Genomic DNA, 18,606 nt, shown 5'->3' with positions numbered 1-18,606 from the left:
ATGCATCTTTCTTTTGTTGGAAGTATCTGTCTGAGCTATATCTGGTGTTTTACGTTCTATCACCCGGTATATGTATTTGTTGTCATTGCTCAGAACAATAATCTAACAGTTAGATTAAGAGTGTAAAGAGACTCAACTCTATTTGGTAATTAAATGTCAGAAAGTATTTCCCTATTGGTCATGAATGCTGAAGTTTCTAGATAATGCACCATTAAATGTACTCAAATGTACTCATATCAAATGTATATAGGGAGGGTGGGAGGGAGGCTCAAGAGGGAGGGGATATGGGGACATATGTATGCATGTGTCTGATTCACTTTGGTGTACAACAGAAAGTAACACAGTATTGTGAAGCAATTATACTCCAGTAAAGATCTATTTAAAAAAATGTATATTAAAGCAGCACTGCATATACATTATTAGTAACTTTTAGTAGTAAAAGTAACTTCCAAATGTGCTAATGCACTTTTAGAAAACTGCAGTAAATGTTCCCCGAAAAGCTGTGCTTGATTGACAAATTGCATTAATTGAAAGAGCTAGAAATTTTGGTTTGAAATAGATAATAGCATCTCAAAACTTAAAGCATTTCACATTTCTTTGTCCTGTTACATCAAGCCACTCTAGTAAGAAATTTGTACTACATGAATCTGAATGAAATTGCTCTATTGAAAAAAAAATTTAAATGGAAATGCTCACTTAAAGAACCAGAGCAGTTATAGATATTTGGCTGTGCTATGGTGGGAAAAATCTGACATCTTTGCTTTCTTCTTGTTAAGCTTTCCAGATTATTTACTTAGTTCTAGTGTTGATTCTAATGCTTTCAACGTTGTCACCATCTGTGAATTCTATATACTCTGTCTACATTACCAGTATTTCTATTCTCAGTGAAGTAAAAGGCACAATGCTCTATTTTCCTATGAGAATAAAAAGAAAAATCTTTATAATGATTTTTTCTCCAGCCGTAGGAATAAAATATGGTAAACAACAGATCTTAAATTTTTCAAATCAATGTAACTCACCACCACAAACCAAGAAATATGCCCATTTTTGCCATACTGATTTTCACTTTGGAAAACGTAATATGTTCACTTTGCTGATATATCTTATCTCATAAAAGGACTAGATAAAAATCAATAAAATAATATTGTCTTCTATCATGAAAGAAACATGAAGCTTGGTGTTGTACTATTTTTTTTTAACATGTGTACAGTTAGATGCTTTAGGGCAATTTACGTAGGTTCTTTCTGTTCTGGTGATATTAGTAACCCATCATTCTGGTTTCTGACCAAGCACCTGCTTCTCCCTGAACATGCATTAGAGGATGCACAGGACAGTGAGCCTTGGCACTAATAAAGCTGAGTGGCCCTGCTCCCATCTCTGTTTGAACAGTAAATAGGAAAGAAGATGCTTCCCATTGGCCAGGTTAAGCACATTAGTGTCTGTGAATCCTGGGTGCAGCTGGCCAAGTGCTCCCCACTTGAATATAATGAATGGGTTTTACCTTGCACTGGCAGAGAGTACACTCAGTGCCATGTTTGATCCAAGAGGACCCAGTGAAGCGAACCACATTCATCTCGTCCAGGCAAGTTTTGGTGATGTCATTACGGATGGTGTCGGCCTGGCAAGGGTCGGTGACACAGCGCGGGCAGCACTCATTCTCTAGGAGGACACTGAATTCACACTCCACCTCTGGGCAAGGCAGGGGCCAACAGTCAACTTCCCCTTGCTATAAGAAAAGCAGATGAACAAGGGCAAAGGGAGGGGGAGGGAGGGCGTGGAGGGAGGTGAGGAGGGAGAGAGCAGTGTTTACCGAATACTCAATTTATTGATGGACATTTATACTCAGACCTTCACAGCTATGAATCTTGCAGGGAATCCACAAAATCCCTATCAGAGAGATGAGACCTATACTGCAGATGGATTATAAAACAGTCTTCAGGGGTTAAACAAGAACAACAATAAAGGAAAGCAAAAACTCTTTCTCTTAAAACAAACAAATTTGCATGCCCTTCTCTTTCCCATGACAAAGGAGAATTGTTTACTACAGAAGAGGTTTTTAGTTTCTGCCTATGAGATGCTTTTTTCATTTTTATGATCTTTTTCCCCCACCTTCTCATTTATTCCCTTCTGCAAAAACAAAGTTTTGTCCACTAACAAGAAAGTAAACTGAAATATGAAGGAAATTTGACAGTTTTTCTTTGTTCATTTATACGTTCCTCAGTGTAGGGACTTTGGAAAAAACAAAACGAAACTAGGAGCTGATTTCAGTCTTTTTTATTCCACATGAGAAAATTGTGTGAATTGGATCTTTTTAAAATTTAGTTCCCACCTGTTTCCTATTTTTTTCATAATTCTGAGTCTCAGGGTCTTGGAGATGAAAGCAGCCTTCAGGTACAGAAACTGACCTTGCTCTTCCAATTGATTTTGGGGTTGAAAGTATAAAAAGGAAGCAACAAAAAAGCATTGCCTTAAAAATATCTTCACACAAATAGAAAGGAAACTAGTCCTAACTTTAAAAGTAGCATCTGTGAAACTTTCTTCTATAAAGACGTATAGACCAATTTTCCTTTTTATTTATACCACTAGAAAGAAACAAGAAATTTGGTTAAATGAAAAAATGATTGGTATTTTCCTTATCAAGTCTTCATTTTCTTTGTCAAGTCTTCATTTTCTTTTTAACCTATTGTTTCCAGTACAAGTTTCATAAATATATACATTCGATTCTAAGATTCTAGTATTTATTGCATATCGATATTAAGTGTAGAACAGGGTGCCCACCAGAACAGCATTGACAGTAACAATCTTTAGAAAGAAAAAAAAGTGTGTTTTTTTTGTTTTTGTTTTCTTACGTCTAAGCATAATTGATAGAAATGGATTAACAAAAGGTCTATTGGAAAAAGTGACTTTTTTTGAATGCCATTATTCTGTTCATAACTGTCTCTAAGTAAACCTAAGCTGAGAAGCCAGGAGAGCCTTTCCTTTTTTTGAGCTCTGGAGATAGTCCTGAAGGCCTGACATGACATGGTGTACCACATCTACCCCCAGATATTCCTTCTCAGGCCCTGAATGCATAACCATCACCTTATCATCCTAACCAGGTTCACTTTTTGTAACTCCCAACACTATGGCCAGGTACCAAATATCGGTGCAGGGGGGCAGGGCAAGGTTGTTTTACGATTTCAATTCTGGGTTTAAACGTTTCCCTGAATTTCACGTAGCTGAACTTACCAAGCAGCGGCACTGTTGGCAATTCTGGACCCAGGTGTCACCACTGTTGTACAAGGTTTCCCCATTTTGGTGGAGGCACTGACTGCTCAGCCTTGGGTCACATTCGGGGCAGCAGAAAAGATCAACCGTGGGATTCTCACAGTCACAGACCATCCGTCGACACATTACAAATCCATTCTGTATGACAAGGGGAAAAAAGCAGTTACCAAAAACCTCCAATTCTCAATATACTAACATCATATGTATGTGTGTATCTGTGTGTGTGTACACGTGTATATACACACACATATATACATTTTATATATATTACATGCTATATCTATAATCTCAGATGTTGATCTGGAAGTTGAGCTAACTCACACTGTTTACCCAATATAACTGATTTTCTTTAAAATTCCATTTTGTAGCTAACACCCAGAAATTACTTAAGCTGGAGAACTTCCAATTTTCTTTCCACACATTACTCTTTAAATGACTTGACTGGAAAGAAAATTTTCAGAACTAACCAGTTAAAATGATAACCACTGCATGGCTCTTATGTGTAAATAAATTGTGTATGTACATATAAATATACATTTACTTGTTTATTAATATAGTAATTTGAATACTAACTAAATTTTGTTTTGTGTGAGGGCTTATATGTTTATATTTGGTAGCTAGTCAACAAGTTTTACATATTATTAAGTTTCTAGAATATTTTAACCTTATGATTTGTACAAGCTGTTATCAATTTCTTTAATAGTTGAGTCCTTGGTATTATTCATTTAACTGTAATTCAAATGTCTATTATCAACTGGGTATATATAATAGAACACCTCTCTAAAACTGAAATATAACCCAAATAGATATTTTTCACTTACAGGCCATAGCATATTCATTATGGTTTCATTTATGCATTCATTCAAATATGATATTGTGACTATAGAAACATTAGCATAGTTAGAAACAAAATTTTACCATATGAATAAATACATTGTGGTATTTCCATACAATGGAATACTATTCAGTAATAAAAAGGAATGGTTACTGATACGTGTAATGAATATAAAGGAATGTCAAAACATAATGCTGAGAGAAAGGAGTCAGACACAAAAGAGTATGGACAGTCTTCCCTTGGTATCGTGGATACCAAAATCCGTGGATGCTCAAGTCCCTTATATTAAATGGCATAGTATTTGCACATAACCTATGCACACCCTCCCGTTTACTTTAAATTATCTCTAGATTACTTATAACATCTAATACAATGTAAATATTATGTAAACAGTTGCCGGTGTGGGGGAAATTAAAGTTTTGCTTTTTTGGAACTTTCTGGAATTTTTTTTCGCAAATATTTTTAATCCACAGTTGGTTGAATCCATGGATGGAGACCCTGCAGATACAGAAGGCCAACTGTGTTATATGATTCCATTTATATGAGGCTCTAGAAAATACAAATCTAATCTATAGAAACTAGAAGCAGTGTTTGTTTGAGGCTAGGGCTATGGGACTAAGAAAGGACTGAGGCAACATTTTGGGTAGGTAAAAATGTTCTGTTATATTAATTGAGTGATGGTTAAATGGACTATGCATTTGTCTAAGTTCATCAAGCTGTACACTTGAAATATATGCAAATTACACCTCGATAAAAATGGTTACAATGTTTTGTTTATACTAACCTGACACGAGCACACAGAGCACCTGTCATTTTCCAACACCCAAATCTGACCATTGTGCTTAACTTTTCCATCATGGATGCAGTCCCCTGTGCAATTCTTTCCATGAGGACATCGGCAATCATATCCACCATCCAAGTTAAAGCAAATGGTATCATTGGCACAGCTGTGCCTCCCGGTCCCACACTCGTCAATATCTACAGCCAAGAAAAGGCAGCAGGCAATGTGCTTAGAATATGCTCCGTTTCAAACAACTGCAGTCAGGTAAGTTGTCTCCTGACATAAAGCATTCAACTGGAAATTAATTTTCATCTTACTGGCATGCATTTCCTATTAATGCTGACTAAAGCAATGATAATGATCTAGGGATTTCACACAAAAATATTATCATGCTTAGTTTCAAACACCAAATAACCTTGGCTAGATTTTTAACTTTTATATCTCTGTAAATACCATTAGGCTTTACGAAACATTTATATTTTTTTGAAAGTTACAAATAGGACTCAATGTTTCAAACACAAACAGTTTGGCAGTGGAAATTCTAAAAGTGCCTATTTTTTTTAAATTGAGGAAATCATCCTCAGTGTTAAAATGGTGCTTACAGAAAATCCTTTCTTAGTGGGAAATGAAATGTCCTGGAAGACCTGAGGCATTTTTATTCAGTTTCAAGCCCTGTTCTCACAGCTGTGTCACCCATATGTAAGCTCTTTCCAGTGTACTGCCCAGGTGTTCTTCCCTTAACAGTCCAGGCATTTTCACACTGTCCTTACACCCTGCCTCTCACCCATGGAAGGGCAAGTGACCATAAGCAATTACCATCTCTCGCACAAAGAATCCCCCAGTTCTTAACTTACCCATTTCAGATAGTTTCATCTCCTGCCTCAGTTGGCAGCTTCCCATTCTTCACCTGACCTCACCTATTCCATGGCAATCACAATCAAAGCATTTTCATACAGATGAAAAGCAAACATATGTTGACCCCCAGATCAGGTCCATATGAAGATATGAAATTCATTTTATTTATCCACACCATTTAAAGGTCACAAGCCAAAATACATTTCAGGGATATTGTATGAGTGGCAGTAAGGAGTTATTTCCTTTTTCATCTGAGTAAAGGTCAAGAAATAAAGAATTAAATCACAGCAGGAAAAGTGGGTTAGAGAGAAGGTGGAATATATAGCTTTTAACTAGAAGAACCGTACACTGATTTCCCTTCAAAATTATACAGTATAGTAACTATCTTCCTTAAATGGTTTGATTTCAACATTGTTGGGGACACGCACTGGCCAAGATTATACTTTAGCCACATTTAAATTCTTAAATACTTAAAGTCTGTCATATATGTTTTCCTGAAAATAAGTTACATGATTACTTCTCTCTACATACTTTGATTTTTATTAGGTCTCATATCAATAAAACCAATGAACTGAGATGACAGCTGAAAAGGTTTCTATTATAACTACAGTAAACTTTATTATAGCTTGATTTGTCAAGGATAATACTGCTTATAATTAAAAACTATGATCAAAAAAATAACTCTTAGCCAGCATGAGGATATATTAAAATTTTTAAAAATACATTTATATATATATATGTATGCATACATGTATATCAGATCAGAAAAAAATTTTCTCTTGGTAATAGAAATGAATTTTATAAAACACGTCTATATTTGGTCTAATCCAAATAATAAGGTATCTCTGATGAGTTGATATTTGTCTCCCATTAAGTATTTTTGTAATTAGCAATTATGGTAAGCAAGGAAAACATTAACCATAATTGTTTGGTCTCTTTGATCACAATCTTTACAAATACCTCTTACTACCCTTTTAATATCCACTATATTTATATATATATTTTATATATTTAACCCTTTAAATATCCACTAATATAAGGACACTATTCTGTTAATGGCAATGGCTGGATTTTTACAATCATTTCATTTTGCCTTACATTTAAAATAAAAGCTCTGCTAACAGGTTTCTTTGTTTGTTTGGTTAAAGGCAGACAGTGTCCTTGGATTTGATGCAGAAAACAAAGAAAAGAAGATATATAGGTACAAAGAACATATGTAACCTTAAATAAAGTACATTAACAATGAAGAAATAGAATAAAAAGTTGCTTACGACAATGGTTGGCATGTACTTGTCATGCCTGGAGAAATATATAGGCAAAAACATCATAATGGACTATTACCTTTTGCTATCCTATGAGATTTGAATTAATTTGAACTTAACTTTCCTGCTTGTTATCTATACTGGGTTTCCCAGTGCAGAAACTATTCTCAATTGAATGATAGTATAGAATGTTGGAATTCATTTTTACATATAGTTTTATCATAATATAAGATTCCTGCATTATATACATAATATATACATAAAGAGTATATATTCTACTTTGAAAAACCTATTATAGTATACAGAAATTCCAACTTTAAAAATACTGAGACAGCAGAAGCAAGAAGAACTAAAATCCTGCCGCCTGTGGAACAAAAACCACATTCACAGAAAGATAGACAAGATGAAAAGGCAGAGGGCTATGTACCAGATGAAGGAACAAGATAAAAACCAAGAAAAACAACTAAATGAAGTGGAGAAAAGCAACCTTCCAAAAAACAGAATTCAGAATAATGATAGGAAAGATGATCCAGTACCTCGGAAAAAGAATGGACGCAAAGATAGAGAAGATGCAAGAAATGCCTAACAAAGACCTACAAGAATTAAAGAACGAACAAACAGAGATGAACAATGCAATAACAGAAATGAAAACTACACCAGAAGGAATCAATAGCAGAATAACTGAGGCAGAAGAACAGATAAGTGACCTGGAAGACAGAATGGTGGAATTCACTGCTGTGGAACAGAATAAAGAAAAAAGAATGAAAAGAAATGAAGACAGCCTAAGAGACCTCTGGGACAACATTAAATACAACAACATTCGCATTTTAGGGGTCCCAGAAGGAGAAGAGAGAGAGAAAGGAACAGAGAAAATATTTGAAGATATTATACTCAAAAACTTCCCTAACATGGGAAAGGAAATAGCCACCCAAGTCCAGGAAGTGTAGAGAGTCCCATACAGGATAAACCCAAGGAGAAAAATGCCAAGACACATAGTAATCAAATTGGCAAAAATTAAAGACAAAGGAAAATTATTGAAAGCAGCAAGGGAAAAATGACAAATAACATACAAGGGAACTCCCATAAGGTTAACAGCTGATTTCTCAGCAGAAACTCTACAAGCCAGAAGGGAGTGGCATGATGTATTTAAACTGATGAAAGGGAAGAACCTACAGCCAAGATTACACTACCCAGCAAGGCTTTCATTCAGATTTGATGGAGAAATCAAATGCTTTACAGACAAGCAAAAGCTAAGAGATTCAGCACCACCAAACCAGCCCTACAACAAATGCTAAAGGAACTTCCCTTGTGGGAAACACAAGGGAAGAAAAGGACCTACAAAAACAAACCCAAAACAATTAAGAAAATGGTAATAGGAACATACATATCGATAATTGCCTTAAATGTGAATAGATTAAATGCTCCAACCAAAACACACAGGCTTGCTGAATGGATACAAAAACAAGATGTACATATATGCTGTCTACAAGAGACCCACTTCAGACCTAGGGACACATACAGACTGAAAGTGAGGGAATGGAAAAAGATATTCCATGCAAATGGAAATCAAAAGAAAGCTGGAGTAGCAATACTCATATCACATAAAATAGACTTTAAAATAAGGAATGTTACAAGAGACAAGGAAGGACACTGCATAATGATCAAGGGATCGATCCAAGAAGAAGATATAACAATTATAAATATATATGCACCCGACATAGGAGCACCTCAATACATAAGGCAACTGCTAACAGCTATATAAGAGGAAATCGACAGTAACACAATAATAGTGGGGGACTTTAACACCTCACTTACACCAATGGACAGATCATCCAAACAGAAAATTAATAAGGAAACACAAGCTTTAAATGACACAATAGACCAGATAGATTTAACTGATATTTATAGGACATTCCATCCAAAAACAGCAGATTACACTTTCTTCTCAAGTGCGCACGGAACATTCTCTAGGATAGATCACATCTTGGGTTACAAATCAAGCCTCAGTAAATTTAAGAAAATTGAAATCATATCAAGCATCTTTTTTGACCACAACGCTATGAGGTTAGAAATCAGTTACAGGGGAAAAAACATAAAAAACAGACCTCCCGAGGGCGCTTCCCGCCCGGCAGGAGGAGGAGCGGCTGCAGGGAGCTGAGCGGTGGTGCGGTGGCTGGACCCCCTCGTAACCCCGCCCACCCACCGCTGGCTCGGGAGAAACCAGCGTGATCTTCCTCCTGGGGAGCGGCCTCCCCCAACCCCGCCCAGCCGGTGCCTCCGGCAATCTCCGCAAAAATGCACCCGTGTTAGACCGGCTGTCATCTAGAAATGCCCCAGGGTGCCCGACGAACAATCACGAACTCTCCTTCTGCGTATTTAGGCAGAAGTAGGACGCAAAGGATCGTGTTCCCGTTTTGCTGCCTAATCCGGAGGCTCCAGTTTCCGTGGCTGCTTCTCTCGGGTGTTAACTGCCACGCCGTCGTCAGCTCCTTATGGCGACCTGGCCTTGAAGGAAGTGCCAGCCTTTCGCATCTTTACAGTAACAAGTCAAACCCCGAGCAGGGCTATTGTGAAAGAGAAGTTAGATTAGCCTTGTCTCTCGACTTTTGGACGCTCTCCTCTGAAAACCTTATAGCTGTGTTGCCAATTGATCCTGTTAAAGAAAATGACGTGTGTAAAGTGAAAAACTGTGTTTTTTCAATTGCCTTCCCCACTCCTCTCAAATCAAGAGTACATCTTGTAGCAGTTTCAAAGCAAGTGCTAGAAGATATTTTGGACCTTGATTTATCTGTCTCAGAAACAGATGATTTTATCCAGCTTGTAAGTGGCGAAAAGATAGTACTTGGATCCATTCCACTGGCTCACAGATATGGGGGCCACCAGTTTGGGATATGGGCAGATCAGCTTGGCGATGGAAGAGCCCATCTTATTGGAATTTACATGAACAGGCAGGGTGAAAAGTGGGAGCTCCAATTAAAAGGCTCAGGAAAAACCCCATACTCCCAAAACGGCGATGGCAGAGCTGTGCTTCGTTCCTCCATGAGAGAATTTTTGTGTAGTGAGGCTATGTACTATCTCAGGATTCCCACTAGCAGAGCTGCAAGTCTGGTTGTAAGTGATGATGCAGTATGGAGAGATCAATTCTACAATGGAAATGTTGTGAAAGAACGAGGTGCAGTAGTGCTGCGTGTTGCAAAATCATGGTTTAGAATTGGATCATTAGAAATTTTGGCTCATTATGATGAATTGGATTTACTAAGGATGTTATTAGACTTCATCATACAGGAATGCTTCCCCTCAGTAGATGTCAAGGAACCTAACAGATATTTGGATTTTCTTTTTTCTACTGTGGTGTCTGAGACAGCACAGCGTATTGCCTTGTGGATGTCTGTTGGTTTTGCACATGGTGTTTGTAATACTGATAACTTCAGTTTGTTATCCATTACAATTGACTATGGTCCATTTGATTTTATGGAGGCCTATAATCCAGATTTTGTACCAAACACATCTGATGATGAAAGAAGATAAAAACAGGATATCAGGCTAATATTGGAATGTTTAATTTAAACAAGTTGTTACAAGCTCTAAACCCATTACTGGATCCTAGGCAAAAGCAACTTGCTGCTCAGGGTATCCCATTCTTTACGATACAAGATTTAGAGAATTGTTCAAAGCCAAATCGGGATTACTTGGAAAAAGCAAGGGTGATGATGATTTAATTGCATTTCTCTTACATCTCATGGAAAAGACAGAAGCTGACTTTACAATGACATTTCGGCAGCTCAGTGAGATCACTGAAAGCCAGTTACAGGAGCTCAGCATTCCTCAGCAATTCTGGGCACTGAAAATGATCTCAAAGCACAAACTCTTTCCTGCCTGGGTGTCCCAGTACCTTTGGAGACTGAAGAGTAGCATGAATGATTCAGATTCTGAAAGAAGAAAAAGAATGACAACTTTTAATCCTAGATATGTGCTGAAGAACTGGATGGCAGAATCCGCAGTGCAAAAAGCAGAAAGGAAAGATTTTTCAGAGGTCCATCTGCTCCAGCAAGTTCTTCACCGTCCTTTCCAGAAGCATTCTGCAGCTGAGACAGCAGGCTATTCCTCACCTACTCCTTCCTGGGCCAAAGATCTCAGGGTTAGCTGCTCATCTTAATTTGGGGAAAATCAATTAAGGGATACTTCTATCACCGAACCCAGCATAGAATAATCTATTTGACAAATTCTTAATGACCACCTACATTTTCTTGACAATCCTGCATTTCATAATAATGGTTATATATAAAAATATTTTTGAACCAAATAAAGTGGACCTATTCTCTAGAAAAAAAAACATAAAAAAAAAACACATGGAGGCTAAACAATACATTACTAAATAACCAAGAAATCACTGAAGAAATCAAAGAGGAAATCAAAAAATACCTAGAGACAAATGACAATGAAAACACGACAATTCAAAACCTATGGGAAGCAGCCAAAGCAGTTCTAAGAGGGACGTTTACAGCAATACAATCCTATCTCAAGAAACAACAAACAGCTCAAATAAACAATCTAATCTTACACCTAAAGGAAGTAGAGAAAGAAGAACAAACAAAACATTTCTCCAAAGAAGACATACACATGGACAAGAAGCACATGAAAGGCTGCTCAACATCACTAATTATTAGAGAAATGCAAATCAAAACTACAATGAGTTATCACCTCACACCAGTCAGAATGGGCATCATCAGAAAATCTACCAACAAATGGTGGAGAGGGTGTGGAGAAAAGGGAACCCTCTTGTGCTGTTGGTGGGAAGGTAAATTGATACACCCCTATGCAGAACAGTATGAAGGTTCCTTAAAAAATTAAAAATAGAATTACCATATGACTCTGCAATCCCACTACTGGGCATATACCCAGAGAAAACCATAATTCAAAAAGACACATGCACCCCAATGTTCATTGCAGCACTATTTACAATAGCCAGGTCATGGAAGCAACCTAAATGCCCACTGACAGACGAATGGATAAAGAAGATGTCGTACATATATACAATGGAATATTACTCAGCCAGAAAAAGGAATGAAGGTAAGAAAATGGCAGCCTCCAGGAGGGTTCAGATTGGTGAGTACTCTCCAGAACTGCCGCCGGCCGTGTATTTGTCCCTGCAGTGAGCCACAGCTGCCCCCCACTTCTGCAGGAGACCCTCCAATACTAGCAGAAGAAGAGAGGGAGGATGAATAGAAGAATATAACAAGTTCGCAAGTTCTGGAATGCCATGCAGATGAAAGGCTCTTGGTGCTCCAGCCAGGCATCAGGGCTGTGCCTCTGAGGTGAGAGAGCCAAGTTCAGGACACTGGTCCACAGGACACCAACCAGCTCCATGTAATATCAAATGGCAAAAATCTCCCAGAGATCTCCATCTCAACGCCAAGACCCAGCTCCATGCAACGACCAGCAAGCTACAGTGCTGGACACCCTATGCCAAACAACTAGCAAGACAGGAACACAACCCCATCCATTAGCAGAGAGGCTGCCTAAAACCATAATAAGGTCACAGACACCCTAAAACACACCACCAGACGTGGACCTGCCCACCAGAAAAACAAGATCCAACCTCATCCACCAGAACACAGGCACTAGTCCCCTCCACCTGGAAGCCTACACAGCCCACTGAACCAACCTTAGCCACTGGGGACAGACACCAAAAACAACGTGCAGCATGCGAAAAGGAGACCCCAAACACAGTAACTTAAGCAAAAACAGAAGACAAAAAAACACACAGCAGATGAAGAAGCAAGGCATAAACCCTCTAGACCTAAAAAATGAAGAGGAAATAGGCACTCTACCCGAAAAAGAATTCAGAATAATGATACTGAAGATAATCCAAAATCTTGGAAATAGAATGGAGAAAATACAAGAAACGTTTAACAAGGACATAGAAGAACTAAAGAGCGAACAAACACTGATGAACGACACAATAAATGAAATTAAAAACTCTCCAGAAGGAATCAGTAGCAGAATAATTGAGGCAGAGGAACGGGTAGGTGACCTGGAAGATAAAATAGTGGAAATAACTACTGCAGAGCACAATAAAGAAAAAAGAATAAAAAAAATTGAGGACAGTTTCAGAGACCTCTGGGACAACATTAAACACACCAATATTCGAACTATAGGAGTCCCAAAAGAAGAAGAGAAAAACAAAGGGTCTGAGAAAATATTTGAAGAGATTATAGTTGAAAATTTCCTAATATGGGAAAGGAAATAGTTAATCAAGTCCAGGAAGCACAGAGAGTCCCATACAGGATAAATCCAAGCAGAAACATGCCAAGACACATATAAATTAAATACAAAGAAAACATATTAAAAGCAGCAAGAGAAAAACAACAAATAACATACAAGGGAATCCCCATAAGGTTAACAGCTGATCTTTCAGCAGAAACTCTGCAACCCAGAAGGGAGTGCCATGACATATTTAAAGTGATGAAGGAGAAAAATCTACAACGAAGATTACTCTACCCAGCAAGGATCTCATTCAGATTTGAGGGAGAAATTAAAACCTTTACAGACAAGCAAAAGCTAACAGAATTCAGCACCACCAAATCAGCTTTACAACAAATGCTAAAGGAATTTCTCAAGGCAGGAAAGACAAGAGAAGGAAAAGACCTACAATAACAAACCCAAAACAATTAAGAAAATGGGAATAGGAACATACATGTCGATAATTACCTTAAACGTGAAAGGACTAAATGCTGCAACCAGAAGACACAGACGGGCTGAATGGATACAAAAACAGAACCCATACATATGCTGTCTACAAGAGACCCACTTCAGACCTAGGGACACATACAGACTGAAAGTGACGAGATGGAAAAAGATATTCCATGCAAATGGTAATCAAAAGAAAACTGGAATAGCAATTCTCATATCAGACAAAATAGACTTTAAAACAAAGACAATTACAACAGACAAAGAAAGACACTACATAATGATCAAGGGATCGATCCAAGAAGAACATATCACAATTGTAAATATTTTTGCACCCAACATAGGAGCACCTCAATACATAAGGCAAACACTAAGAGACATAAAAGGGAAAATTGATAGTAACACAATCATAGTAGGGGACTTTAACACCCCACTTTCACCAATGGACAGATCATCCATAATGCAAATAAATAAGGAAACACAAGCTTTAATGATACAATAAACAAGATGGACTTAATTGATATTTATGGGACATTCCATCCAAAAACAACAGAATACACATTCTTCTCAAGTGCTCATGGAACATTCCCCAGGATAGATCATATCTTGGTTCACAAATCAGCCTTGGTAAACTTAAGAAATTTGAAACTGTATCAAGTATCTTTTCTGACTACAACGCCATGAGACTAGATATGACTCACAGGAAAAAAATCTGTAAAAAATACAAATACATGGATGCTGAACAATACGCTACTTAATAACCAAGAGATCACTGAAGAAATCAAAGAGGAAATAAAAAATACCTAGAAACAAATGACAATGAAAACACGATGACCCGAAACCTATGGGATGCAGCCAAAGCAGTTCAAAGAGAGAAGTTTATAGCAATACAATCCTACCTGAAGAAACAGGAAACATCTCAAATAAACAACCTAAACTTACACCTAAAGCAATTAGAGAAAGAAGAACAAAAAACCCCCAAAGATAGCAGAAGGAAAGAAATCATAAAGATCAGATCAGAAATAAATGAAAAAGAAATGAAGGAAACAATAGCAAAGATCAATAAAACTAAAAGCTGGTTCCTTGAGAAGGGAAACAAAATTGATAAACCATTAGCCAGACTCATCAAGAAAAAAGGGGAGAAGACTCAAATCAATCGGATTAGAAATGAAAAAGGAGAAGTAACAACTGACACTGCAGAAATAAAAGGAGCATGAGAGATTACTACAAGCAACTCTAGGCCAATAAAATGGACAACCTGGAACAAATGGACAAATTCTTAGAAATGCACAACCTTCCCAGACTGAACCAGGAAGAAACAGAAAATATGAACAGACCAATCACAAGCACTGAAATTGCAACTGTGATTAAAAATCTTCCAACAAACAAAAGCCCAGGACCAGATGGCTTCACAAGCAAATTCTATCAAACATTTAGAGAAGAGCTAACACCTATCCTTCCCGAATTCTTCCAAAATATAGCAGAGGGAGTAACACTCCCAAACTCATGCTGTGAGGCCACCATCATCCTGATACCAAAACCAGACAAAGATGTCACAAAGAAAGAAAACTACAGGCCAATATCACTGATGAACATAGATGCAAAAATCCTCAACAAAATATTAGCAAACAGAATCCAACAGCACATTAAAAGGATCATGCACCATGATCAAGTGGGGTTTATCCCAGGAATGCAAGGATTCTTCAGTATACGCAAATCAACCAATATGATACACCATATTAACAAACTGAAGAATAAAAACCATATGATCATCTCAATATATGCAGAGAAAGCTTTCGACAAAATTCAACACCCATTTATGATAAAAACCCACCAGAAAGTAGGCATAGAGGGAACTTTCCTCAACATAATAAAGGCCATATATGACAAACCCACTGACAAGATCATCCTCAATGGTGAAAAACTGAAACCATTTCCACTAAGATCAGGAACAAGACAAGGTTGCTCACTCTCACCACTATTATTCAACAGACTTTTGAAAGTTTTAGCCATAGCAACAAGAGAAGAAAAAGAAATAAAAGGAATCCAAATCGGAAAAGAAGAAGTAAAGCTGTCACTGTTTGCAGATGACATGATACTATACATAGAGAATCCTAAAGATGCTACCAGAAAACTACTAGAGCTAATCAATGGATTGGGTAAAGTAGCAGGATACAAAATTAATGCACAGAAGTCTCTAGCATTCTTAAACACTAATGATGAAAAATCTGAAAGTGAAATTAAGAAAACAATCCCATTTACAACTGCAACAAAAAGAATAAAATGTCTGGGAATAAACCTACCTAAGGAGACAAAAGACCTGTATGCAGAAAACTATAAGACAGTGATGAAAGAAATTAAAGATGATACAAATAGATGGAGAGATATACCATGTTCTTGGATTGGAAGAATCAACATTGTGAAAATGACTCTACTGCCCAAAGCAATCTACCGATTCAATGCAATCCCTACCAATCAAACTACCAATGGCATTTTTCACAGAGCTAGAACAAAAAATTTCACAATTTGTATGGAAACGCAAAAAGACCCCGAATAGCCAAAGCAATCTGGAGAAAGAAAAACAGAGCTGGAGGAATCAGGCTCCCTGAATTCAGACTATACAACAAAGCTATACTAATCAATACAGTATAGTACTGGCACAAAGCCAGAACAGGGTAGAAAGCCCAGAGATAAGCCCAGGCACATATGGTCACCTTATCTTTGATAAAGGAGGCAAGAATATACAGTGGAGAAAAGACAGCCTCTTCAATAAGTGGTGCTTGGAGAACTGGACAGCTACATGTAAAGAATGAAATTATCACACTCCCTAACACCATACACAAAAATAAACTCAAAATGGATTAGAGACCTAAATGTAAGGCCAGACACTATCTAACTCTTAGAGGAAAACATAGGCAGAACACTCTATGACATAAATCACAGCAAGATCCTTTTTGACCCACCATCTTGAGAAATGGAAATAAAAACAAACAAACAAAAAAAACAAATGGGACCTAATAAAACTTAAAAGCTTTTGCACAGCAAAGGAAACCATAATCAATACCAAAAGACAACCCTCAGAATGGGAGAAAATATTTGCAAATGAAGCAACTGACACAGGATTAATCTCGAAAATTTACAAGGAGCTCATGCAGCTCAATATCAAAAAGACAAACAACCCAATCCCCAAATGGGCAGAAGACCTAAGTAGATATTTCTCCAAAGAAGATATACAGATTACCAACAAACACATGAAGGAATGCTCAACATCATTAATGATTACAGAAATGCAAATGAAAACTACAATGAGATATCATCTCACACCAGTCAGAATGGTCATCATCAAAAAATCTACCAACAACAAATTCTGGAGAGGGTGTGGAGAAAAGGGAACCCTCTTGCACTGTTGATGGAATGTAAATTGATACAGCGACTATGGAAAACAGTATGGATGTTCCTTAAAAAATAAAAATAGAAGTATCATACCACCCAGCAATATCACTACTGGGCATATTCACTGAGAAAACCATAATTCAAAGAGTCATGTATCAAAATGTTCATTGCAGCTCTATTTACAATAGCCAGGACATGGAAGCAACCTAAGTGTCCATCGACAGATGAATGGATAAAGAAGATGTGGCACATATATACAATGGAATATTACTCAGCCATAAAAACAAACGAAATTGAGTTATTTATAGTGAGGTGGATGGACCTAGAGTCTGTCATACAGAGTGAAGTAAGTCACAAAGAGGAAAACAAATACCGTATGCTAACACAAATATATATTGAATCTTAAAAAAAGAAAGAAAATGTCATGAAGAACCTAGGGGCAAGACGGGAATAAAGACACAGACCCACTAGAGAATCGACTTGAGGATACGGGGAGGGGGAAGGGTACACTGGGAAAAAGTGAGAGAGTGGCATGGACATATATACACTACCAAACGTAAAATAGATAGCTAGTGGGAAGCAACTGCATAACACAGGGAGATCAGCTTGGTGCTTTTTGACCAGCTAGAGGGGTCAGATAGGGAGGGTGGGAGGGAGGGAGATGGAGAGGGAAGAGATATGGGGACATATGTATATGTACAACTGATTCACTTTTTTATAAAGCAGAAACTGACATACCATTGTAAAGCAATTATATTCCAATAAAGATGTTAAAAAGAAAAAAAAGGAACGGAATTGGGTCATTTGTAAAGACATGGATGCATCTAGAGACTGTCATACAGAGTGAAGTTTGTCAGAAAGAGAAAAACAGATACTGCATATTAACACATATGTTTGGAGCCTAGAAAATGGTACAGATGAACCTGTTTTTAGGGCATAAATTGAGACACAGAGGTAGAGAATAAACGTATGGACACCAAGGGGGGATAGCGGAGGTGGGGCGTGGTGACGGTGTGAAGAATTGGGAGATTGTGATTGACATGTATACACTGCTGGGTATAAAATGGATGACTAATAAGAACCTGCTGTATGAAAAAATAAATTAAAAAAAAAAAGAGGAAAGCAAAAGTACCAAGAGACAACTGACAATGAAAACATGATGATCCATAACCTATGGGATGCCACAAAAGCAGTTCTAAGAGGGAAGTTTATAGCAATACAATCCTACCTGAAGAAACAACAAACATCTCAAATAAACAATCTATACTTACACGTAAAGGAACTAGAGAAAGAAGAACAAACAAAACACAAACTTAGTAGAAGGGAAGAAATCATGAAGATCAGACAAGAAATAAATGAAACAGAAATAAACAATAGCAAAGATCAATAAAACTAAAAATTGGTTCTTTGAGAAGATAAACAAAATTGATAAACCATTAGCCAGACTAATCAAGAAAAAGAGGGAGAGGACTCAAATCAATAAAATTAGAAGTGAAAAAGGAGAGGTTACAACAGACACCACA

General features: G+C 37.3%; 1 protein-coding gene across 2 annotated transcripts in view; it reads right to left on the bottom strand.

The window, feature by feature from the left end:
- Positions 1-18,606, bottom strand: part of NELL2 (neural EGFL like 2) — a 378,516-nt gene that overhangs the window by 16,078 nt on the left and 343,832 nt on the right. For both annotated transcript variants that reach the window (XM_027093487.1, XM_027093488.1), the window contains 3 exons: positions 4,887-5,080; positions 3,229-3,405; positions 1,502-1,726 (listed from right to left, as the gene is read on the bottom strand). In XM_027093487.1, coding sequence (XP_026949288.1) covers positions 1,502-1,726; positions 3,229-3,405; positions 4,887-5,080 — 596 coding nt within the window. The remainder of the gene's footprint in view (positions 1-1,501; positions 1,727-3,228; positions 3,406-4,886; positions 5,081-18,606) is intronic.

The sequence above is a fragment of the Aethalodelphis obliquidens genome, unplaced genomic scaffold, assembly GCF_003676395.1.
Source record: "Aethalodelphis obliquidens isolate GAN/ISIS:26980383/991018 unplaced genomic scaffold, ASM367639v1 scaffold84, whole genome shotgun sequence".
NCBI lineage: Eukaryota > Metazoa > Chordata > Mammalia > Artiodactyla > Delphinidae > Aethalodelphis > Aethalodelphis obliquidens.
This window is presented reverse-complemented; position numbering and strand designations above follow the sequence as displayed.